This window comes from Pogoniulus pusillus, chromosome 1 (assembly GCF_015220805.1).
Source record: "Pogoniulus pusillus isolate bPogPus1 chromosome 1, bPogPus1.pri, whole genome shotgun sequence".
NCBI classification, from domain to species: Eukaryota; Metazoa; Chordata; class Aves; order Piciformes; family Lybiidae; genus Pogoniulus; species Pogoniulus pusillus.
In genome coordinates this window covers 10,945,214-10,971,975 of record NC_087264.1, presented here as the reverse complement: position 1 = coordinate 10,971,975, position 26,762 = coordinate 10,945,214, and the positions used below count along the sequence as shown (strand labels likewise).

The 26,762-nt window shown below is 42.1% G+C and overlaps 1 protein-coding gene across 1 annotated transcript; it reads left to right on the top strand.

The window, feature by feature from the left end:
- Positions 1-129: 129 nt before the first annotated feature.
- TRMT61A (tRNA methyltransferase 61A) lies at positions 130-26,762 on the top strand. Its single transcript, XM_064166656.1, has 4 exons — positions 130-250; positions 4,255-4,618; positions 14,353-14,619; positions 25,264-26,762. The coding sequence occupies exons 2-4, from the start codon at positions 4,288-4,290 to the stop codon at positions 25,590-25,592; spliced, it is 927 nt and encodes a 308-aa protein (XP_064022726.1). The 5' UTR covers positions 130-250; positions 4,255-4,287; the 3' UTR covers positions 25,593-26,762.

The following is a 26,762-nucleotide window of genomic DNA, read 5'->3' as shown; positions in this document are numbered from 1 at the left end:
CGGCGGATGGCAAGGCTGAAGGCTGAGGGGACGAGTGCCTTAATAGGGCTGCGGGCGGTGGGGGCTAGCTTTTACCGAGCCGGGCACTGGCGGCGGCGACTTACCGACTTGAGGCAGGACTGTCAGGGCGGAGGCGGCGGGGAGGCGGGAGCGTCAGCAGCCTGCGACCGGGGCGGAAGGAGGCGCTGGGCGGGCACCGCGTGTGTGAGGAGAGCCAAGCCGGGCCTGCTGCTGTGCTCAGCTCCGGAAGGTAACGGCTCTGGGGACGGGGAGAGCTGGTGACTGCTGGGGGGACGCGAGGCCAACGGAGCGGCGGGAGGCCTGGGGCGAGGGCACTCCCGATCGCCGCAGAGCTGCCGCCCGGCGCCGTCACTGGTTTATGCTGCTCTCTTGCAGTCTAATCCCTCCTCTGACTCGGCCGGCGGGCTCTCACCCCTCTCTGCTTGGTCCATGCTTTTAACCCTCATACTTAGCCCTCATCCAGCAAATATCGAATTAAGTCAGTGAGCCCTGGGGACAGCCCGCAGTGAGCCCTGGGTTTCGGGCCCTCTGCGGCGGGATTCACATTACCGCCCCCCCGGCACAGGGACAGGACTGCGGGAAGGAACGCGGGGAGAAGCAGCCCGTGGGGACGGCGGGGAGGGGGGAAGGCAGGGGGGCGAGAGGGACTGCGGGCTGGGACAGGCTGCCTGCAGCTGCTGGCCAGGTGGCGGGTTCACCAGCTTTGGTGTTACTACGGGCCCTGCGCTTCCCGGAGGATGAGGAGGCTATGCTGTGTCAAGCAGCCAGGCTTCTGTGAGAGGCAGCCTACCGGGTCTGCGCGGAGACTGGTCCGGAGAGGGAGAGGTATATCTGGCTTTGGCTGAAAGGAACAGAGTCATTTCAGTGGTTTCATTTATGAGGCTACGAGGGATCGTCTGGTTCATTGAATCGCAGAATCACAGAATCTAGTTGGGAAAGACCTTGGAAGTCATCAAGTCCAGCCTGTCACCCAACCTTGTTTAATCAACTGAACCATGGCACCAAGTACCCCATGCAGTCTCTTGAAACACTTCCAGGGATAGTGACTCCCTGACCTCCCTGGGCAGCCCATTCCAATGGTCAGTCCCTCTTCCTGCGAAGTTCTTCCTAACATCTAGCCTAAACCTCCCCTGGCACAGCCTGAGACTGTGTTCTGTCACTAGTTGCCTGGGAGAAGAGAGCAACCCCCACCTGGTTACAACCTCCTTTCAGGTAGTTTAGGTCACTGCAGTCATGGGAAATGTAAAGTTGACACAAGTCTCCTTGTCTTAGAGAAGTCCTAACCCTTTGCCACAAGCCACTGCTTCCTGTCCCCTGCTCCCACGCCACAGCTCCATGTGGCAAAAGCAATACTGTACCAAGTATTACATATACGTTACATAAACAACACTGTGCTACCCAAACAGGTAACAGCAGCACATGTGACCCTGCACAGGGAATGGAAAATGACTGAAAATTAATGAAAATGAGCACTTTTAGGTCATTGTGCTCCATGCCACAGTGGGAGACAAACTGTCGAAACTCACAGATCCCACATTTACCCCAAGTATATGAGTATAACCTGCCAGATGAGATCTGAACCCAAGAGATCTGTCTCCTGTGATAGCAGCATACACTGTGTTGGGAATGTTCTGTGGTAAACGCAGTGGCTCAATGGAAAGCAAAGACATTAGAAGCCACTTTTGTATAGTCAAAGGGAGAATAATTCTCTCCACTCCCATGCAGATAAGTTTCAGGAACGTTGCTTTTGCACAAGTACAACTACATTCTCTGTGAAAGAAATAGATTACAGTCAAGCACGTTTCAAACTACCATTCTAAGAGCTGAAAACTACATTGGATTAGTAGTATCTCGGAAGAGAACTACAAGTGTGCCCAGGCATCCTGGCCTGTATCAGGAACAGTGTGGCCAGTAGGACAAGGGAGGTTATTCTAACCCTGTGCTCAACGCTGGTCAGGCCACACCTTTAGTACTGTGTCCAGTTCCGGGCTCCTTAGTTCAAGAGAGATGTTGAGATACTGGAACATGTCCAGAGAAGGGCAACAAGCTGGTGAGATGCCTGGAACACAGCCCTGTGAGGAGAGGCTGAGGAAGCTGGGGCTGTTTAGCCTGGAGAAGAGGAGGCTCAGGAGTGACCTTATTGCTGTCTACAACTACCTGAAGGGAGGCTGTAGCCAGGTGGGAGTTGGTCTCTTCTCGCAGGCAACCAGCAGTAGAACAAGGGGACACAGTCTCAAGTTGTGCTGAGGGAGGTACAGGCTTGATATTAGGAGGAAGTTCTTCATGGAGAGAGTTATTTGCCATTGGAATGGGCTACCCAGGGAGGTGGTGGAGTCACTGTCCCTGGAGGTGTTGAAGAACAGCCTGGCTGAGGCACTTAGTGCCATGGTCTATTTGATTGGTTAGGGCTGGGTGATAGGTTGGACTGGGTGATCTTGGAGATCTTTTCCAGCCTGGTTGGTTCTATGATTCTGTGACTCTAGATGTCGTTTATGAAAGATGTGGATGTGAATATAATCAGAAGGTGTGAGCTATAAAACTTGGTTAAGCATTTGTACTATCTCACAAAGTCAAGTATGTATACATTTCTGAATTCATGGGATGTCCTTCTTACAATTTCATCATATGTCCAGACAGACCAGTTCTGCTTTGCTGTCCAAATATCTTGTGCAATAAATGTGTCATAAGTTTTGAAAGTGTTGGCCACAAGCACATCTGTTTATCACTATCAGTAACCAGGGGGAAAAAAATCTATCTGCTTAACAGCAAATTAATTTTGGTCAACCAAAGCAGACTAGAATTTGAGCACTGACAACTTTTAATAAAAATGATTAAGTAGGACCAAGCTGTTACACTTTCAATATAAAAGTGCTGAATTCAAATACTTACACTGAAAGCAGAAGTAATGCTGCTTTTAATTATCTCATGGAAGAAATACCAGAAATCTAACTTTCATGGCCTTCTGTTATAGTCTTTAATATCTAACTTTGGGATCACCATTTCTTCATTAAACAATTCTTTCTGTGAACTGATCAACCTGCAGCTTAGATAGTCAGCTACCTCATCTGAAAGGCAATACCAGGTTTCATTCTAAGCTGCCTTCTAAATTCTGGGTTGTATTCTCAAAGATGTCAAAATTTAATTGTGATTCTCTAAGCAGCTCTGAGACCACAGACCTAAAGTGATAGAACTCCTTGCTTTAGCTTGCAAATGGCACAGACAATTACTTTGCCCCCCCCCCCCCCCCCCCCCCGCCCCCAGTTTTCTTCATAGTTAATAAAATTTATGCACAAATTAATGCAGATACTACTCTTAGCTTGTCTGTAAATGTTGATTTGGAAAAGTGTTAAGTAAACTTTTGTTACTGGTCCTAAGAAATGGTGATTGATATCTAGGCACATGACAGTTATGTTGTAAATCACCAAGGGATAAACCAGCAGATGGAAATAAAGATTACTGCTTCCAGCATACTCTGAGAACTTGTGAACTGGAATTGAACAGAGTGCTGAAGCTGATACTAACATAATCTTAGAATGGTTTGGGTTGGAAGAGATCTTAAAGATCATCTAGCTCCAGCCCCCTTGCAATGGGCAGTGACACCTTCCGTTATAATATCAGGTTGCTCAAAGCCCTACCTAACCCTGCCTTGAACACTTCCAGGAAGGAGGCATCTGCACCCTCTCTGAGCAGCCTATTCCAGTGCCTCACCACCTGCACAGTAAAATAGTTTCTTTCTAATATCTAGTCCAGATCTACTCTATTTCAGTTTGAAACCCTTACCCCTCAGTCTGTCTCTGCACTCCCTGATGAGAAGTCCCTCCCCATATTTCCTGAAAGCCCCCTTTAAATACTAGAAGGCCACTATGCAGGTCTCCCCTGAACCTTCCATTTTCCAGACTAAACAACCTCAACTCAGCCTTGCAAGTTTCTCAGTAGCATTGTGGAGCAAGCTGAGTAAATTATAATGTATTTCCTAAAATTTCTCTAAAATCTAACATAAAATGGGGGAAATGCTAATTATATTAAAATCTCTGGTATCTCTTCTATGATTTTAAGTGTATCAAGAGTGCATTGTTGAGAGGATGTGCCTGAATTTCATGGAGTTCTCTTACTAAATTGGATTTGTGGTGTGGGTCTTTTCTGTATTTGGGAAAATAAAGTTACTAGAGTTTTTATGTGTGTTTCAGCTTCATCGTGATCCTGAAAGCTGTCTTGGCTTTTATTCTGTTATAGGTGACAACCATCAGCCAGCTACAAGACTCAACAATGAGTTTTGTCGAATATGGAGATACAATAAAGGATGGTGACACAGCTATTGTGTTCTTGGGCCATGAATCCATGTTTCCTGTGAAAGTCCAGCATGGCACTGTAACTCAGACTAAGTATGGGGTCATCAGACATTCCACGGACCTCATAGGCAAGAAGTATGGCTCCAAAGTAACCTGCAGTAAAGGAGGATGGGTGTTTATTCTTCATCCAACTCCAGAACTGTGGACCATGAATCTTCCACACAGGACACAGATTCTGTATTCCACTGACATTTCCATAATCACCATGATGTTAGAACTGAAGCCAGGCTCCATAGTATGTGAATCAGGTAATAACTGATGTATTGAAATCCTTTATGCAGATCTAACACCAATACTTTTATGAAAAAACAGATTTGTCCTTGCAGTCTGCAAAAATTCTCTCCTTTTTTCCATTGTGATAAAGTTTTCCCAGCCTACACCTTGAGTAACCCTATCTCATGTGCACGTTATCAGCTGCTGTTTCTTCAGCTAGTGATGTTGCCTCAGTATGCTGGCCTCCTGTATGGGTATATTTCAGTAAATTGTTAAATACATGATTTGAATCAACATTGGGGCTTTGAATTTGCAGTTTCAGACAACATAGTTAAGGTACCCAGTTAAAGAGACTCTGATGATACAAAGTGTTGAACCAATAAGGGAAATACATTGGAAGTATTTACATAATATGATACCATGTTGTGTCTTTCTCTTCCAGAGTATGATCCCTTTGTACCACTGCCACTGCATGCAAAATCACTGTAGCTGTGTAATATAATTTGTTCATCACAGAGCTGTGTTATGTTTCTAAACTTGGTTTAATTTATTATGGGCTCCATTATTTTGCTTAATTTGCAAGTACGGAGTAAAATTTTATATTACTAGATCTTTTTCATGATTAAGTACAGTTTGTAATAATGCCTTAATGACTTTATTCCTGCAGGCAGTATGAGGCTTGCTTGATATGAGTGCATTGCTCTAGTTTGGAAGACTACAAATTGAGGTCGTTTGTCCTTAGTTTTCCTGGTTTTGCTTAATTTCCTATGAGAGTTTTTCTGAAGCAGTTTCGTACACTTCCCTCCCAAGCATTCATATGGGCATGGGATCAGCTTGATGGGATCATGGTGCACTGTGTTTCATGTTCCCACCCAAGCATAATTTTGGGCAGCTTTTCAGGCATAATGACCATTTTCCAACACAACTGAAATGCCACTTGTCTCTGCATCCAGTTGTGCCCCTTAAGAAACAGATGGTATATGAAGTTGCTTGCTGTATAGCAGCACTTCAAACAGGCAAATCAGGAACCTTGCTAAAGCTAAAACAGTTGAGTTCCCTTGAGTTTAGAAATTGGTTTGTGGGACAGTGAGGCATTTTTAGGGTTGTCATGGAAAGTAGCAGCATTGTTCATTGGGCAGCTCTTCACCTCTTCCCCTCACTGTGTTTAGAGAGGGTGGGAAAAATAAATACAACAAATTAGTTGGGGTGAGGGAGAATTGAATTGCTCTGTGTCTTGCTATACTTGGAGTATGTAAATGTTAAAGTACAGAACTGCACATAAAATGTTTTCAGTAATGTCAAAGGTATCTAGAGATGGTGAAAATGTTTTAAAAGCTCATCTATCTAAACAGCCAAAAAGAGAAGCACATGATGAAGTAACCTATTCAGAGTCCAAAAAATGTTATGAGTCAAAAGTCATACCCACAAACAATCCTTTTTGCTAATGGGAAACTGTTCCCAGGTTTATTTTAATGCCTATGCTGTCAAAGTATTGCAGCTTAGTTTTCCAGGAGAAGTGACCAATTTTACTACTGTAGTTTTGTTTGTGTTGCTTGAAAGATTCACCATTCACAAAGAAAGTAATAAAGAGTATTGCACCATATTTATCTAGTTAACTTTGAAGCAGACCTGGCTGCCAATTTGCTTGCAATTGGCCAGAAGTTGTGATTTGAGTTGAAATTTTCACAGGTATTGATGTCCAGAGCCTCCCATGTCATCATGTAACCTGCTTCGGTGTCATCCTAAATTAGTGTTCAGTGATCCAAAATCATTAGTTCTAGATTAACCTCATGTGGCCTAGATGGAACCAGCCCAATGACGATTAATAGAAACAGGGCAGGAAATCTGGTCTAGTAATGACATTTGAGTCTGCTTCCTGCTGGTGCTGGTTTCAGATGTATTTCGAGCATTGATTAGCATGGAGGTCTGTCTTTTTTTATTATTTGAACTTGAGCTGATAGACATAGTAGCTGTACAGACTGGTAAAGCAGGCACTGCAAACAGGACAAGCTCTTTTCCTTGTATTACTAATTAAATTGTGGAAAAGTGCCCCTACATTTATCCAGTGTTAAGCAAGCAGAATTGTAGATGAGTCTCCACAACTGAAGACAAGATGAAGATGAGATACCTGTAATGTTGTGAATATGAGTATAAATGATCTTTTGTGTGTGATTACAAACATGGAGTAAAATAATCAGAAGGCTTAATTTTTTTATCACTTGTATTATGCCATTTAAACTGATTAATCATGATTTGACATAGCTGATATATTAATACAGGTTTTACTATTTTTAATGGTCTTTAATAAATACACAAAGACCAAGCTTGTCAGCAATGCATGCATAATTAAAATGGTTGAAGAGTACTCCATTGTTGCTATAAGGGAGCTCGGCAGCTGCCTGATGTTTCATAGTGGAGGTGTAGGAATATGATCTTCTAATTTCTAATTTATAAAGGCACATCAAGATTTAAAGCTGTTAGCACTGGTGCTGAAGCTGAGATCTCTTGAAAGGATTGCTCCCTAGTCTGAGGAATCCCCCACTCTGATGCAGTCTTTAACAGCTTGAGCTTTCCAGAGTTGAAGGATACTTGAGATGGCTGCTAAAATACCTGGTGTGGGTGGCCTAGTAGTATGAAACTTTCATTCTCTTCAGGTAACTCTGATGCCATTTGCATTCATTGCATGTGCAGTCACTGTCTAGACAAAGGAATAAGCTGAATCTTCTTTTTTATGTGTCACCACACTCTCCAAAACTAATCTTCATTTCATCTTTCCAGGCAAGGATGTTTGCAGTCCAATGATTACAGCTGCATACAGTATAACAGCTCCATTTGGCAACAGCTGTTGAGGTTTTATATTTTATACTATACTGGGACTAATATGAAACCTTTCAGATATTTTTTTCCAAACAAAAGTGCGTGGATCCTTTCCCCCACCTCCCCTTTGCAGTGCCTGCATACTGAAGCCTTTTTACTGACTTCTCTTAATGTGTCTATCCTAACTGTCTAAATTGCCCAGACAATGCTACACAGCACTGTGAAACTTCATTTAAACAGAAAAATCTCCAAAATGTTTTTGTTATGATGGAGCATTGTATTTAGACAAAATGTAATTTAGTGAAACATATTCTAATCATTATGCCAGTGCTCCTTCAGCATCTGAGACCATAGACCTAAAGTGATAGAACTCCTTGCTTTAGCTTGCAAATGGTTTACATTTAGCTCCAGCACAGACAATTACTTTGCCCCCTCCCCATAGTTTTCTTCATAGTTAATAAATGTATGCATAAATTAATGCAGATACTACTCTTAACTTGTCTGTAAATGTTGATTTGGAAAAGTGTTAAGTAAACTTTTGTTACTGGTCCTAAGAAATGGTGATTGATATCTAGGCACATGACAGTTATGTTGTAAATCACCAAGGGATAAACCAGCAGATGGAAATAAAGATTACTGCTTCCAGCATACTCTGAGAACTTGTGAACTGGAATTGAACAGAGTGCTGAAGCTGATACTAACAGAATCTTAGAATGGTTTGGGTTGGAAGAGATCTTAAAGATCATCTAGCTCCAGCCCCCTTGCAATGGGCTCACATGTGCAAAAAATGTTAACTGGATTTTTTTTGAGTCACATCAGAAAATCCCAAATTAAAACTTGCTTAACTCTGTTCATTGCCACATAGCAATGCATTTATGAGCCCACAGACTGGATTTCTTAAGACTGAGAACAGTATTCTGGGTCCTCCTGGATTTTCTGAGGAGTAATGAGACCTGCTGGCCAGCCTTACACTAGAGCTTTTCAAAAACAATTATGAAATTTTCAGTCACAACCTGGGTATAGATTTTGTTAAGAGTACACTCATAAAAAATTAGTGAGGACTGAATGATTAATGGATGCTCAATGAATGATTAATAGTTGATTGCAGAATCCCAGCAAGTTAGCTGCATGCTTGTGACTCCTCTAACTTTTAGATAAATGCTGCTCATGTTTATAATTTTTGTGGTGTAAGTATAGGTAAACTGTTTGCAACTCTACTGGTAGCATAAACTGTAGATCAAAGCTTCTAAGTATTACTTTGATTTTGAAAAGTGCTCAAGTTAATTATGTATTTTATGATGTCTCCCTTGTCTGCCTCCTAGCAGCTGTTTAGGTTGGAGTGAGAGATGCATTAGAAAACTCAATCCTTGGATAGCACCTTTTGAAGTGTAAGAAGGGCCTCATCACTACAAACATGGGGCAGCACAGTGTTCTCTTGACATACCAAAGAACTTAACCAAAACTGGCCACATCAGTCTAGTATATTCAGACTTGTGGCTGATTTGCAGCTGATGAGTAATGTTGTTTATACCCTAAAGCATTTGTTTCCAGACTTTCTGGACTCACTTTCATCCTAACATTTCACTTGTCTAGAACATGTACTTTTCCTGCAACTCTGAACTTAACAATGTTATGTCCATTCACTGAAGATCCTTCCCTAACAATTCCAACTCTTGAATGCTTAAGTAAAAAACTTTTTCAGTCTTCATGTTCTCATTACTTTTGTAGGCAGTGTTATACCTTAAAAACTTCTTTACTGTCTTTTCCTTTACTCCTCAGTCTGGTCACTGAACAATGGCCCTCTCAGACCTCCAGCATGCTGCCTAAAATGCCTATTTCAGCATGATGTCCACAATAGATAAGCAGGAAAAAGCTCTAATCTTTTGTAAAGGGAACTTCTTGATTGCTGTTTCCTCTTTCAGCCATCAGTTCATCTCAAAAGTCTCCTTCCCCCTCCTTCTCCTTCACTTTGTCTATGCTCTTGCTTTGTCTTCCTTCTGCCACCATGATTTTTGCCCTGGACAACCTTTACAGTATGATCTTTGGGAAAATTTTCATCAGGTGCTTTTTATCTCCTGATATATTTGCTAAAAATCATTAATGGTTCTCCTGTTACATAAACTTGTCATGTAAAGTGAGTAGTGTTTGTCTGTTCAGTGTTTCTTGACAGACAGTAGCTGTAGAGTTGTTAGCTCTGTCTTAAGATTAATTTTTCTTTGGTTTCCAGGCTCCTTTCCTTCTCATGGCTGACTCATGACTTATTATTTGCTAGGTCCAAGTGGCGTAGCTAGGAGACAAACGCAGCAACACTCATTGTTTTGTTGTATTTATTCATTTTAGAACATCTTAGGTAGCCAAATTTTGCACTAGAAACTTCAGTTCTGGAAAAATGTTACTAGATATTGTATTGACTATTAAAGTAATGCTCTGCATACTTTTCACTTTTCCTGTTTTCAAGTAATATGAACCTTGGCAAAACCAAGGGTAAGAGGAAGGTTTTTTTTTGTTAAAAATAACAGTTGAGTATTACTTTGTGTGACCACTATTGTACAGATCACAGTATCACACAGTATCACAGTACCATCAGGGATGAAGCATTGGTAAATTGTTAGGTGAACAACCTGGTCTAGTGAGAGGAGTCCTTGTCCCTTCCAACTCAAGACATTCTATGCATGCACTTAAGAGCTTTTTCAGCTTTATTCCAAAATGTGTTTGCTTATGCACTGCTGTAAACATCAGTAGGGCCTAAATCACAATTCATAGTTCCTTGTCTAAATAGGACTAATGATGAGATTTGTTAGGAAAGGCGAGCCAAGTAATAGCCTGCAACGTGGAAGTATAGTGGAACACAGAATCAGGTCACTTATGTTTATAGCATGATTCCAGGAGATTAGACTAATATCCTTTGCAATAAGAAACCAGACTAAACAGAAAACAATGTAAAAATACACTCTCTTTTTCAGTTATCAGTCAAGTGTGATGCTAGATGCTGTGGTAACACTCAGTGTTTCTATCAGTAGTGTTCTGTGTGTCTATACTGTGTTAAAGTAGCACATTATATTCCAACAGATCAGACGTTGTCGTCTGCAGCTTTGATAAGGTGAGAAACAATCTGAACATGGGCATTGTCTCCAGATGGCCGAGGTGTGTACAGGCTTCTGTGGAAAACCTGTCACTTGAATAAGCAAAGAGTGAGAAGAATGGATCTGTTTGAGATCAAGGGGAATGATTGAGGAATTCATTTGTTAAGTGTTTCCTGTCTACAGATCAGAAGGAAGTATCAATAGGTGCTGAACTAGAGTCTAGGTGACCACTCCTTAAGATTGAAATCCTTCTAAAACTAGAGTGTTTTACTTGCCTTGGGAGAGGGCAGAAACACTCCCATGAGCTGAGATGTATCAGAGAAGAACAGTGTGCCTGAGCCCAAGAAGAAGGGAAAGATGCTACATTGGTCTGCAAGGTCATTAGCCTCCTAACTCATGTGGATATAATAGAGGCTGTTAATTCTTGCCTTTGAACAAAGGTGGACCACTTCCCCATCCTCATGTCTTCTCAGATTGCGAGCTTTGAGTATGGCATATTTGGGACCATGTGGTGTGTTTGGGACCATGTGGCATTTAATTAAATGCCTGCAATGCAGTTGTCTGCTTTTTGACTAGAGATGTTAAGATCACAGAACAGTCAGTGTAAAAGAGCATTCTATTTTCCAAAGGCATTAGCAATGACAAAGGAGCTCTGAAACAGCAACTCTGGTGTTAAGAATGTCTTTGCTAATTCACTATCTTTTTACCTCTCTTCTGTAGTGTCCATTCATGATTAATATGCTGTAGTTAAATGGCCATTGTCCTGTGGCAGAGAGCAAACCATTTCTAAGGCTATTTATAGTACAACCTGTCAGAGAGGCAAGCATCCAGGTGTGAAAATTATAAACTGTACTTGTTCTAGAAGTTGTTTTACCTTCCACTTTCTAGGTCAAATCAAGACCACAGCCATTTCACTGCACCTATATGAGATTGGTCAATCCAGTTCTTACCTTGCCTCTTCTGATACAAAATAGTACATTTTGAGTATTCAGAGCTTTTGTTCACCTGTATACTGGTAATGCAGCTATAACATTTCAGGTTTGGTAGCATTCTAGTTCTTGTCTACACTAGTACTTCTTTCCTAACTGATTCTGTATCATGCTAACACCTTTCATGCTGCTTTTTTCAGTAATGAATTTGAAATAAGGACAAAGAGAATCTGAAAAAGAATTCAGAAGGTGGCAGGAGGAGTCAAGTGTTGAGTGATGCAGACTTGCAGGGGAGAAGGTGAATATAAACATTCATAAACATCAGAGAAAGATGGAGTTGAGCTCTGCTTTCTTTAGACAATGCTGATGGGGCTTTTGAGGTTGTGTTGAGCACGGACTCCTGCTGAACTGCCAGGCCCTCACATTCTTAATGAATCACATCAAGCGTGCTGAACTAGTTGAGGGTCATCGTGGTTTTACAGGACTGTGGGCTGTCAACTCTTCAAGGAGAGATTTTACAATGATGGGTGATTCATAGTCATCTTGTTTGTTTCCTGCAGTTTTGAGAGTGTTGTCAGGGAGAAGGCAGGCAGCATCTTCAGCAGTACTGTCATTAGTGGTGCTAGTGTGATGGAATTTGATATGCTAAAATGTGATCCATGTGTATTATTCTCATGTTTGCAGTAGCCAGTCAGCAATAAATAATTCCTGCCAACTTTGTATAAAAAAAACTCAGTCAGTAATACACCTGCAAGTGGTGACTTCCAGCATCCTAGTTTAGTTCAGGGTTTGGCTTAGAGTGTTTGTGAATGAAAAAAAGAGTACCAGAAAAGAAGCCAAAAAAATCTTTGTGGTTTTTCCTAGGACAGAGACAAACAGTGGTGCTTTTAAGAGCAGATTTAAAAAGAAAGTGATTAAAAATGTAAAAGAATATGCACAAGGAAACTGGATCCATGCACAAGCTGCCTCCCTCTTCTGCTTAGAGCCCAGCTGTGCTGACAGGCCTTCTGTTCACTCATGTAGATGAGCAGGGAAAGATGCAGAAAGTGTGCAGCATTGCCCATTTGAGAGGTAAAATAAATAGCATCAGTTTGCAAAAGTTCTCAGATCTGCAGTTCTGCCTTTTGGCAGAATTCCTGTCGTTTTGGCATCCTGTTAACAGTAGTTCTCTGCTCTTGTCATTAAAAAACAAAAAACAATTCAATGTTCTTTCTGTGCTATTCACGTGTGTCATTGAGGTTTTGCATCCATGTGGCTGCTGTGCTACCACTCCTCCTTTTGACCAGGGAAAAGCTTGTGTGGATATTTCAAGTGCCATAACCAAATAGTTCTTCGTGTGTGCAAGTGTGTCTTTTGCTTCATTTCAATACTGGCACGAATATGTGGATTTTCACTTTAAATAAACCTGTGTGTCAGAGTTTCTCTCTTCTCTTGGGACAATCTGAGGCCAGTGCTAAAATCTCTAAGCCCTCCTTCCCTGTCTAATCTGCCTCATTAAAGCTGAGGGGAGGGTGCCTGTCTGCCTGTGCGGGTCAGAGCCCTCTCAGAGGGAAGCAGAGGAGCAGTGCTGATTTCACAGTGCACTTGGTTGATCTGGTGGCAAACATGGGCCCTGAGCTCTATTTACAGTCTGAATGGTTCCCTTTCAGGGCTGATTAAGTACAGTGTCAGGACAATGTCCCTCCCCTTCTGTGACTAGAGGGCAAGAACCTTGGATCAGTCAGTAAACTCTTGACTTCCTGTACGGTTATGGAAAGTATTGCTCCAATTAAGCAGTTGTACCAGCCTCTATGTCCCCCAATTAATGTCTTTTCTACCAATTTCTGAGCATTCTCCACCACTGCTGTACTTTTATTTTTTTAAATATTTATGTTAGTTGAAAGAACTTGCTTCTGGCTGCAATTTAGCCTGAACAGTCATTGAAGGTAGCAAGAAATAGAATTTTTTTTTTTTCTTACAGGAGAAACGTGTTCCAAGTACAGATTTATAAGTGGATAACTTGGTGTTGCTGTGAGATTTTGAGTTTGAGGGGGACTATTCTGTTTAATGCCACCTGAGTGAGTAATATGAAATGTGAATTGGTATGTGGATGTCTTCAGTGAAAACGTTAGTTATTAGTCATTGGCCTATTTAATACACTAATACATCAGTTAAAATATGCTTCCTAAAATATCAAACTAAAACAAGGGGGGAAACTCTGTCTAAATAGTCCCTGTTTGTACATGGGAGTTTTATTTACATCTCGTTTCAGATAAGTGATGGATCTCGTTAGGCTTTGTTCAGGTTGTGTAGGCACATATGCGTCTAAGTCAGCTGTGAAGTTGGGCTGTTCAGCCAACTTGAGTGCATGGAGCCCAGAGGCCTTAGTTTTTGGTAATGCCAGTGAGAGCTGAGGATGGCCAGTGTCTCTTAAGAGGCCTGAGCAAAACAGACTCCATGTCCTGAAGGCCATTTGTTTGCATGGACAGCAATAGAATTCTCAAGCACAGGCACTTACCAGCATCTCTGCTTTGTTTTAATCAAGTATAAGGCTTTGAAAATATGCCCAACATTTCCTTCATCTCTTTTCACCCTAAAAGAGTCTGGCACCTTTCTGATTAATTTTCCTGGATTTTTCCTGTCATGTTTACTTCCATTCTCTTGTTAGAGCTATAGCTGACCTTTGGCATTGTTTTTTCTACTTCAGGGAGAGAGGATGGGTCATGAGCTTGTCAGATTTTTAATTAATGCTTTTGCAACCTTGAAGATTGTTTCCTAGATCATTTAGTTCCCCTCTCCTTGTGAAGGAAAGACTGTTCTCTTTCAGTAGCTTAACCAAAAGATTCTGTGCATTTGAGTTTTGAGTAAGTGTTCAAGTATTCAAGACTAACAGAGAAGACCTTTGTTCTGACGTTTAGCCCGGTCAAAAAAAGCACTTAATGAGTTATTTGTCTTTTCTAGGTACAGGCAGCGGATCCCTCTCCCACGCTGTCATCAGGACAGTGGCTCCTACAGGACACTTGTACACTGTGGAGTTCCACCAACAGAGAGCAGAGAAGGCCAGGGAGGAGTTTCGGGAGCATGGGGTGGAGCATCTGGTCACCGTGACCAACCAAGATGTCTGCAAAAATGGATTTGGTGTCTCAAACATTGCAGATGCTGTGTTCCTAGATATTCCATCTCCATGGGAAGCCATAGGACATGCAAAGTCAGCGTTAAAAGCTGAAGGTAACTGCACTCTTTCTGCTCAGGAGGTACTGTGCATGGATATGTCTTTGCCTTTGAGCCGTATGGTAGATCTGCTCACTTCCATTGTGTGATCACTGTTCTCAAATGTCAGTCTCTAAGGCTGAAAAACCTTCAAAAGAGGTCTTGAATTTACACTGAAAGATTGGAAAGGAGAAGAATAGTTTTTTTCCTACAGGCCTGTTCTGGCTGCTACAATTATCATAGGCACTTTATGAAAAACCCTTTGAACCTTTGTCAAGTACACTTTGCTAGATCTGTGTTGTGTGGGAAGCAGCAGTAACAATAAATGCTGAAAGCAAATTTCTCTGGCAATTCACTGAAAAGGTGTTTGTATGAAAGGTGTGCAGGCACACTTCACATCAATCATTGCAGATTTGCACCTATTTAATAGAGCACCTCATCAATAATGTTTAAGAAAATGTGGTTATACTTCACTAGGCTTGCCAATTTCTGCCTTAAATCTCTGCTGCTGGAAATGAGAAATTTGACATTGTTTGCAGTGGGAGTGGAACACAGGAGGTTGTTCTAGTTTATGCCAGTTATTCCGGGATTGTGACAGCAAGTGAGAACTGCTGTTGAGGTCTTGGATGGATTTTGTCGGTTATCATTCTTTTGTTCTGGAATAAGTTTTCCTCTAATTGATGTTACACTAGTGTAACTCTGTCAGTGTGGACCTGAATTAACTTGTGCCAGATCACTTCCATCCACAAAAGTGACTTTTCTAAAGAAGACAGCATGGAATGCTGAACAGTGTCCATGCTGGCACATGAGTTTTGTAAAACTCCATTATGTGCCAAGGCCCAGTTCTGTGTTAAAATAGGAAACCATGGGCCTAACTTTAAATTAATTGCTGTGTCATCTTGAAATCAAAGGATTTAAGTTTGTTCTTAAAGGTCATTGAATGTGCATTACCTTGCTCAGTCAGAACCAACCCAGCTTTTAGGTTACTTCAACTGCTACTGAAGTTTATGTGTAAAGCTTTCTGTTACCAAAGTAACACATGCTTTAAAAAGTGAATAAATAAGAGGACTTTCTAGCACTCTGCACCTGCAAAGGTTGCAGCCCAATTGGTAGCTGCTCTCCAGTGGGTCCTGGGAGAAAAAAATTGCACTGCACTGTATGGTGCCCTTCCCATGCTCAAATTATCTAATCTAGTGAGCACAACACTCAGCTGACTTTCCCAGCTTAGAAGGCGCTGCATTGCGCAGTCCAATTTGAATTATTTAAGTGGTGCATGTTTAGAATACTAAGCAGAGCTGCTTGAACAGTTCCAAGTTTTGAATTCTTGTCTCACTCCAACATTCGAAATCCTACAAAAGGTATTACAGTCCCAAACTGTAACTGGCCATACCATCCAGTGTACTTTTTTGTGCTATGCTTTTAAGTCACGTATTTTTGTGTTTGTGAAGTGGAATCCTGCACTTTGTGTACCAGTCAAAAGGCAAAGTTGCTAATCCTGGCTGCAGTCTTTGCTGCAAAGGGCAACCAGTGTCTGAGATCTGGTATTGGTCTAAGGCTCATCTTTTGGGTTGGTTTCATAGTAGCTGACTAAGCCAGCAGCATGTTTTTTGTTTTGCATTTAAACAAAAGGTGGTTTTCATATCCAGTACGATTGACTGCAGTGGTAATAGGTACAAACCTAGACACATTTCTGTTCTCTTCTAAAGCATATGGGTAGTTCTGTTGTGGGTTTATTTTTACTGCTGACAAATCTGGGATATGATAGGGTGTCTGCAACTGCTGCCCTTTCTTTACTGCAGGCAGATAATTTTATAGTGCTCCTTTGTTTTGTTTTCAAACAATTAAAGTTCTTTTGCAGTAAGAACAGTCTGTGCACAAACTGCTGTTGTTCACTGCCATGCCATGGGTTGATGCAGTGATAAAACACCACTGGAGAAAATTGGTTGTTCCACCTTTTCCTCTCCATGCCTTCTCTCACATCTGGACAGGGTCACATTTGAGCCATTCACACTGTGGGTTTTATTGTGATGTGCTGCACGAATATCACAGCTGTACTGCTGCAGAGTGGTTATTTGTTCCCGAAGGTCTTAAGGTACCTTGGACGAAACCAGAGCTAGTTAAATTCAATACAGAGCATCAGCTACCCTCCTCTTTAAAACCACAGAATGCTTTATGGAATATTCAGCAGGGACAGTACCTGAGAGACTGTTCTTAACCTTAACAAAACCTTATCAAATCAATGTCTTCTCTCCTACTGAAGCTCAAGATTCAGTTGTAGCTGCTAGTAGTCTGAGCATTAATGATCCCCCTTACGGAGTACACTTACCACTCGTGTTATGCCTTGCAGTATGCTGTAAATGCACTACATAGAGGAGCTTGGCCTCCTGCTTAAAGCCCTGCTGACTCGTGGAGAGCTAAAAAAATAAAATGGCATAGTTTGTTTGTGACTAGAAGGCTCATTTCTCTGGTGATGTGCGCTGCCCAAGTTCAGGCTTGCATCTCAACTACATCCTTCTCTGCTGATTTCACCAGTCACACTTCTAGCAGAAATGCTGCTGTAATATCTTCCAGGCACTGCTGCACTGCAGAACTTGCTTTCATTTCCAGACCTGCACTGTTTGTCTTCTGCAGCATCTGCTGATTAATGCTTTTCTATAGTCATAGCTGCTGTTCCCAATATCTGACCTTGGTGGTTTTTGCAAAGTTGCCATTAACCCCTTCAGGCTAAATTTTAGAAGATGAAGAAAAGGGGGGAAAAAAAGTGAGGTAACAAAACTATCTTCAGTATTCTATGGTTCTTAAATGCCCTGAAACTTTTGACTCACAGTCATCTCACAGCTGAATACTGTAATGCTTTGAATATAATTCGGCACCCACCTACTCTGCTCTCATAAATACTGTCTATTTCTTCCAAGGCTGTGAAAGATGAAGCAGAAACCCATTTGTACAGTAATTTTCATATATATTTTAAATTTTTGGATAAGGAGATGGAATAATACAGCCATATATTAGGTTGGATTAGCCTCTTGCATTATGAATTGGTCTTTGGTGGTGTTAACAGTCTGAGTCACAAAATTATTTAAACCACTCATTTTTTATTTCTTTTTTTTTTTAATATTTGACTTACAAATTCAGACTTGCCAGTCCCTGCTGAGGGTTATAAATCTCCTAAGTTAGGAGTTTGTCAAACTCAAGGGATCCTTGAGATACCACCTGAATCAGTTGACATGGCACTGTAAGGCCTCCCGCAAAACTCTCCAGGGAAAGTTCCCTCTGAACTTTTCCCTGTTTGGGCCTCTGCATTTCCTGCCATCAGAGGACCCCTTCAGATTATTATGCTCTTTGTAGCAGGAGTAGGTTTTCATTTCTCAAATATTTATATTTGTTTTGTTTGTATATAGTAGACTTAAAAAAGCTCTTGTTTTCATTTTTCCCCTTAGCATAGCCATTGATTGTTGCCCTAACCTGCCAAGTTTGGTTATTACAGGTCCCGTATAAGAGAATAAATAATATTTCATCCTCCCAGTAGCCTGTGGTGCAGGTAAGGCACTGCCTGGTTTAATTAGTTTCAATTTTCATTTGGGTTTGCCTCCCTTCTCCCCTGGGCTTTCAGGGAATACCACATCCATGTAGAAAGTCTCATTGGCTTTTTTTCTTGAGCCCCAGACATTATTCATGGTCCTGTTTTGAAACCACCCAGGTGTGGTTTTGAGGAGTGGCTGAAATCCTTGGCCACAGTTCTCACCCATGTGCTAATCTGAGCAGGGAGTACTCCAGGTTGAAACACACTGGGAAGAGGGCAGAGAAATTGAGGCTGATGTTGTTTGGGCTCAGGCTACCTCAAAAATGCACAGGGAATGTGTTAGAGCAGGAAGTGGAGCCTGACAGTCTAGCATGCTGTCGCCCTCCCTGCATGCAGGAGGTACTTGAATTGGTGTTGATGTTTTTCATGTCCACACGAGATTGTTTTGGAATAAATGGATGAAGCAGTAAGTGCTTGCTAAAATGTCAGCAAGTGTGGTAGCTGCTTTGATTTGAAGGAGAGTTAACTCAAGGTGAGGTTAAATATCCACAAACTAACCTGACCTTGAAGCATATCCTCACAACATTAAGGGTCTATCTAGTGTAGTGCAAAGCTACCCCACTAGGATCTAGAACTGGGCACTGACTCACAAAGCAGCTTCATCTGGTTCCCAAGCACTGGCTGTTTGCTGAGCCAGCCCCAGCTGTTGTGTCTTGCTGGAAGGCATTATCCTAACTCAGGTCTGTCAGGGATTGGTAGGTTAGGTGCACAGCATGAGCCTGGTCTGTAGTAAAAGTGATGCTCTGTTGTGTCAAGAGTCAAGCAGAATAATAATCTCATAATCCATGCTGTAGAATGCTGACTATTGACCTTTACTCAGTTTCTGGGAAGTAGTTTGGGATGAAAGGATCCTTGAAGGAAGTTGTGATGTTTTCTTCCCCATTTTGAAGCCAGCTTAGTTTTTAACTTCTTATTGATGCTTTTGCCAGCACATAATAGTGAGCAGGAATAAATTTCTTTTGAAGGATGCATCTACAAATGTGGAGGTTAAGGTCACATTTGCAGAAAATTACATCAAGCTCCTATTAATGAGCTGGCATGTGATTTGGAGAAGGTTTTCTTTTCTGAATCAAGAAACATCCTTTAATGTCTTCCAACAGCCAGATCCTCTAATTTCACTTGTCAGGGAAGCTACATCAAATCGCCCACAAGCACACTCACTTAAAGGACGTTCTGTCCCCTTTCACAGAGGCAATATTTTTAGTGTCCTACTAGCACAGAGTAAATGCCACGGTGATGCTACTCAGTGACTCTCCTGCCTCGCCCCTACAGAATGACAATGCCTGTGTGGTTTTTTTTCTTCCCCGAGATCTTTGTAACATAATCTCCCAATTATGACAGTACACTCAAGTGTCAAAACCCACAGCTGTCTTCACAGGATCACAGGATGTTAGGGGTTAGAAGGGACCTCCAGAGATCATTGAGTCCAACCCCTCTGCCAGAGCAGGGCAATAGAATCTAGTGCAGGTTGCACAGCACCACATCCAGATGGGTCTTGAAATTCTCCAGAGAAGGAGACTCCACAGCCTCTCTGGGGATGCTGTTCTAGTGCTCCGTGACCCTTACAGTAAAGAAATTCTTCCTTATGTTGAGGTGGAACTTCCTGTGCTGGAGTTTGCATGCATCCATTCCCCTTTGTACTATCACAGGGCACAAGTGAGAAGAGGCTGTCCCTTCCATCTTGACACCCAGCCTTCATATATTTATAAATCCCTTCTCAATCTTCTCTTCTCCATACTGAAAAGCCCCAGGTCTCTCAGCCTTTCCTCCTAAGGCATGTGCTCCAGTCCCCTAATCATCCTTCTAGCCCTCCGTTGGACTCTCTCAGTTCTGTTAATCTTGAAATGGGGAGCCCAGAGTGGGACACAATATTCCAGGTGAGGTATCACTAGAGGGAGTAGAGGAGCGAGGAGAACCTCCCTCGATCTGCTGGACACTCTCTTAATGTTCATTGACCAGAGATAAAAATGCTGTGTTATATTCTTTACACATCACAGAATCATTTCTAAAATTACAGGCCCTTTTCCCTGGAACTTAATGGTGCTGCACTACATATGTTCTTTTTTGCATCTTCTGAATAATATTGAGATGATGAAAAAACCTGTCAGAACACTCGTGACACATACTATAATGTATAGAAGTGAGAGCACATAACTTGGACGTGTTTTCTATATCATAACACATCATGTTTTCTGAACATGAGCCAGCAGTGTGCCCAGGTGGCCAAGAGAGCCAGTGGTATCCTGGCCTCTGTCAGGAACAGTGTGGGCAGTGGGACAAGGGAGGTTATTCTTCCTCTGTACTCAGCGCTGGTCAGGCCACACCTTGAGTCCTGTGTCCAGTTCTGGGCTCCTCAGTTCAAGAGAGATGTTGAGATACTGGATTGTGTACAGAGAAGGGCAACAAAGCTGGTGAGAGGCCTGGAACACGGCTTGGAGCACAGGCCGAGGAATCTGGGGTTGTTTAGCCTGGAGAAGAGGAGGCTCAGGAGGACCTCATTGCTGTCTACAACTATGTGAAGGGAGTCTGTAGCCAGGTGGGAGTTGGTCTCTCCTCCCAGGCAATCAGCAACAGAAAAAGGGGACACAGTCTCAAGTTGTGCTGGGGGTGGTATATGCTTGATATTAGGAGGAAGTTGTTGCCAGAGAGAGTGATTGGCCTTGGAATGGGCTGCCCAGGGAGGTGGTGGAGGCACCGTCCCTGGAGGTGTTGAAGAAAAGCCTGGCTGAGGCACTTAATGCCGTGGTCTAATTGATTGGACAGGGCTGGGTGCTAGGTTGGGCTGGATGATCTTGGAGGTCTCTTCCAATCTGGTTTATTCCATAAGTGTGCACTGGAATTCTTGTCAGTTGGGTAGTACTGCCAGATTTCCCATACTTGAAACCTGATGTAGTATTAGCTAAGTAGAACTGGTAGAGGTGTTAGTCCTTGCTCAGAGAAAAAAAAGGAAAGACATTTGTTGCTTGGAGTTGAGTACAGGAACATACTAGGAACTGCTCCTGAAGGAGGAACAACTTCCAAGGCACTGACCTCTTATAGAGATGCAAGAGTCTGTTGCTTGATTACTAATTAGATACTACCTGTCAAAATGTACCATGCTCTGTGGATGCAAATAGTTTTTATTTCCTCCTTCTCTTAAGCTGTTTTCTTTAATCATTCCAGTCTGAATTGTACTTCCATTTTCATATCCTTTCAACCCTACTGCTGTTTATAATGAGTGCCAGGACTGCGTGGGCTTGTTCCAGCCTACGAGTTTGGGAGATTTAACCTCTCCATTAAGTTTTTCGAACTAACTCACTCCCTGTAAAACTGAAGGTAGAAAAAAATGAAGGCTTTTGTACAGTCTCATTATTCTCCTCAACTGTAGCACTTGTCAGATGCCTTATACATGAATAAACACATTTTTAGACAGCTCCTCAGATCAAAAAGCTCACACAGCTTCCCAATGTGAACAGGATTAACCTCAGATAATTACTATATCAATTTATGATGACACACAAATCTCATTAGCCAAATTTAGGAATGGTAGCTTTCCTAAAAGGAAAGCTCTGAAAGGACACAAACTCTGTTTGTACTGAAACATTTCCGTTCAGTCGTTTTTGCTGCTCCCTACTCTAGTCCACCCCTTTGTGATTCACGGACAGAGCAGTATGATATCCCAGCAAGGCAGAGGGAGGGAGTTCATGTCTTTTCTTCATTCACCAAAGAATCTGTGGCATGGAAAGACAAGGCAATGCATATTCAACTCCTTGAATGCCTCTTCATGTCTAAAGGACAAGAGGGCTCTTAGAGAATCTGGGAATTCTGAATGCCAAAATCTAGATTTACATCTGCTTTGTGATTGTAACAGCAAGAGTGTTTCCTTGCTGATAATCCAGGGTGGTACAGAGGGCAGCCCACAGTGTAGAGAATTCAGAAGCACCAGGTCTGTGAAAGATGGTGGTGCCTCTGCTTTTAGAACACATGACCAAGTCCTTCTGGATGCTGATTTTCTGCTGCTTAGAGTCCACTCTTTTCTGATCTAAACATAGCATGGCAATTGAAGCTTCCCAAATCTTGCTATTTTGAACAGCCTCTCACAGTCTAGAACTGCAATTTTATTTTTGCTTTCCAACCTTTTGCTAATTGTAGCTTTCCAGTCTTTTCCTAATGTCTGCTTAATCAATTCTAGCCTGCAAGTCAGAGCTGGCCTGCTCGGTGGTGTGTACAGGAAAAGACAGAGGAGACCTCTCTTCTGCTCGTTAGGATCCATGAAGATGCTAATGCTTGGTGGTTTTGTTCCCAACCTCTTTGTAATATTTTTATTTAGGAAGGATGTATAATAATAATGAGAACATTAGGTATGGAAGGGAAAAAAATAAATTGGCAGAACTACTAAAACCCACTGGAAGCTGTCAGTCATATGGAATAACAGCTGTTTTACTCTGTCTTCTCACTCTTCATACCTGAGAAGCTTCCAGCAGTGCGTTAAGTAGCATTAGAGGGTTTTTGTGTGTCCCCTCTGGATATTAACTATTGCAAGCAAGAGCTTTCTTGTCTACCAAGCAGGTTGCAAGTATGTTTTCTGTAACTCTTCTTCCTCAAGCAGTCTGCTTTGCAAGGAGACAGTCTGATAAATCATCACCAAGTTTGGTGTTGACACGCTGTGCTCAGCTGACCATCCCGAGGCAAAATGAGGGCTTCTCTGCCTTTAATTGAAGGCTTGACAATAAGCGTAGGCGGCTCTGCAGCTTGCGTGGCAACAGCTGTGTGCAAACTTCTTCGTTTTTGACTATAAATCTAGAGCATGTGAATTCAGAAGCCTAAACATATCTTGAAACCCATGTAGTCAGAATAAATATGAACAAACTTACTTTAAATGTAAATGTATTTCCTTTTTTATTGCAATATAAACCACCAAAACCAAAAAGCCTGAATGAAATAGTAGTAAGTCTCTGGTCTCTCTGCAAACTCTCGCTCTGCAGACAAAGAGTTATTGTGAACTGACATTTAGCTAAGTTAGACATTTGTTCAGTTCCCTGCATAATCAGAATATAACATTTTTCTTTATAACATACGAGCATCAGAATCACAGAATTAACCAGGTTGGAAAAGACCTCTAACATCATCAAGTCCAACCTACCACCAAACCCTTCTAAGTAATTAAACCATGGCACTAAGTACCTCATCGAGCCTCCTCTTAAACGCCTCCAGGGATGGTGACTCCATCACCTCCCCAGGCAGCCTGTTCCAATGGGCAATCACTCTTTCCATGAAGAACTTCTTCCTAACATCCAGCCTAAACCTGCCCTGGCACAGTTCAAGACTGTGTCCTCTTGTTCTGTCACTGGGTGCTTGGGGAAGAGACCAACCCTTGCCTGGCTACAACCTCCTTTCAGGTAGCTGTAGAGAGCAATAAGTAGCTTTCTAATTCTGTGACAGAAATTTCTTCCTGAGCTTCTGTCTTTTACATCTGCATACACCGCAGAAGTGTGTGCTGCTTTGGCCAGAAAGAATTATCTGTCTGATACAAAATCACTTTGGTAGCCCTGGCCACTCTGATAAACACAGAAATCTAATTTCATGGGAGCTAACGGACTGGACGTGCAATTAAATCAGCATCAACAGAGTTGGTTAACGATGACACACACCAGCATTAATTTTGCAGGTGGTTATTAAATTTGTTTTTTAATTGTCACTCCAGGGAATTACTTGTCCAGGGTACTTTCTTCTGAAGATGTATGATAAGAACCCCTGGCTATGGAGACTTTATTTCAGGTTGAAAATTAAATCCTGCTTAGCGTATGGTGTATTAATAGTCAGGGAAAGTGTTCTTCCTCAGTCAGTACCCTGCACATCTTTGCTGCACAGTAACTGGAGTGCTACAGTGACGCTTTCAGACCTGATGCTTTTTTTAGAGATGGAACTTCAGTAACGAAGAAGGAAAAAAAAGGGGAGTTTGAGATAAAGCAGGCTTCATGTAGTTCCAGCATAGCCTCTATTTTTAGCAGGATGCTTTGCTCTCACTTGCATGGGTTCTTTAACTACTTAGACAACTGGTGTTGGAAGGCTGACTGGATGAGCCTGGGAGAGGGCTGGGAAGGAATGCAAATCAGGTCAGCAAGCATTTTCATCTAATTGTAATAAGTAAAACAATAGCTGAAGCTGCATTGCTCAGTGCTCCTTCCCCCAGCACAAAAGCTTTTCAGGAAGGGCACTTGCATGTGGGACACTGTGTCCTGGGTAAAAGCACATGCCCTGGCTTTGTGGCAGACAGTGTCCCTATAATTCTTTGATCAGATTTGGCTGTGGCTTTTCAGAGTAAATCTGAATCATTCTATTCTCAGCTGTTAAGCTGATACTGTAACACGCAGAAAGTTGTAGGGGGCCTATTAATAATCTGTATTTAGAATCAAAAATCTGAAGTGTGCATAGACAAAGAGATGAGTGTCAGTTTATCACTTAAGTCCTGTCCTAGAGTTTTGAAGCATTTGCTATAAACCTGCCCAGTGTGATCCCTGTAGACTTTAACACTCAGGAGACGTGGTAGTCAGCTTGACTAAAAGGGTAAAGCCCTAACAGCACTCCATCTATGGCCTGGAGAGATGACTTTATTCTGTACACACATACCATCGTTCTCAAATAAACACAGCCGCTTTTGTCAGGGGATGTGCACACACACTTAGACTCTAATGAAGGCAACTCTGCACAGTGCGTGGAGAATGACTTCTGGCTTTGTGTAGGTGCCAGCTTCAGTTTGGTGCCTCAGTCCAGAATGGTGACTAGTGATTCCAAAAGAGTTGCAGCTCTAAAGGGATCTTTCATGGGTTTATCATGAACAAATGTGGTGGGCAACACTGGCTTTGGGACATGAATAAATTTGCTGTTGCAGTTTTTAAAGGGTTGGAAACATCTTGCAGAGTCGTCCATGGTTGATTTTGTTGTGACACTTTAAATGTGCATGGAGATTTTTCTGAGGAACCTTTTCAACTTGTCTGTATAATAGTAATTCTGAGGGCTTCTCGGGGACTTTGAAAAAAGGTGAAAAGTGCCTCGTTTTGGTTTTTGCCTTCTTTTCCACTCCCTGTCTCATTTTGCAGGTGGCCGCATCTGCTCTTTCTCCCCTTGCATCGAACAAGTCCAAAGAACCTGCCTAGCGATGGAAGAATGTGGTTTCACAGAGATTAACACCTTGGAAATTCTGCTCCGAGTGTACAATGTAAGGACAATTAGCTTGCAAATCCCTGACCTTGGAAAAGTGACTGAGGATAATTCTAGCACGAGCTTTGACAGCAGCAACCCATCAAACCAAGGCAGCCTGTCCGCTAATCTGCAGCAAGGAAGTGCGCAGTTCAAAAGCGGCGTGCCGCTCAGGGAGATGGTGGGTCACACTGGATACCTGACCTTTGCCACCAAGAGCCTCCTTTAGACGTGTTGAGTTGATGCAGTTTGGAGCCTTTTGTGTGCTTGTGTGTGTATTCTGTTTTCGTGCTTCTTTTTTGTAGGCCATCCGAATTTTCGCTCGTCAGGGAATTCCATATATAGTCAGATTTGGTTGGAATATGCTTTGTTTAAATAGCACACAAGCATTAAGCAGAGCAGCATCAAGGGAATGTTGAAACTCTGGAATGGTGCTCCACTTGCTGTCAGAAAGAAGATAAATTAACAGCAAATGGCCATTCACTGGAATGTGCAGAATAAAGATCCCTCTCGATAAGGAGGCAAAACAAACTGCACACTAGTTGCAAGTAAATTGAATTTTCCCCTCCTCTTTTATGAATTACTTTCCCAGGTTTATGTTTTGTTTTTTTTTCCTAGCACCACTCAAAACTGTTTTTCCTAAATTCTGTAGTGTCTGTGTTACTCTTAGAATCATAGAATCAACCAGGTCGGAAGAGACCTCCAAGATCATCCACTCCAACCTAGCACCCAGCCCTAGCCAGTCAACTAGACCATGGCACTAAGTGCCTCAAGTTCATTTTAGGTACAAAAGTTGCAGGGTCATAGCATTGCCAGCACAAATGATCACAGAATTAGTATTTCCTTTGAATACTGTTTGTCTGCCCAGAGGAATATTGACAGTGCTCAGGAACACAACCTCACTCCATTCCAGGCTAGCATCTGCAACTGGAAATCATTTAGATTACATGAAGGTCAAAACAGTGTGCTAATTGTTTGGTTTGGTTTGAAATAATATGTTGTGCTCATCAGTTTTTAGTAGAAATTTGGACCTAGATTCATACTGTAACCTTCTAAAAGATCATCCACTTCCATAGTTGATGAATCCACTGAACATCTGGTTAATATTATGTGAACACCTGTTTGTAAGCAGTGTGGCTGAGGTTCCATCTCTTTGGTGTTTTCTGTGCATCATGGCGTACTGTCTGCAGCTGAACAGCAGACTGCTTTTGGCAGAATGTCTGTCTCCCAGTTGCAACAACAATGCAAACTTAGTAGAATTCTCAACTAGCTTTATTAATGAAGTTTTCAGGAGGTTTACTCTGTGGTCTTCTATACAGAGCTGGTGGACGTGATGAACCGTTTGAATGCTGGATTAAATTTTGTACTTAAAGATTAAAGTAATGATGCAAATTTATAA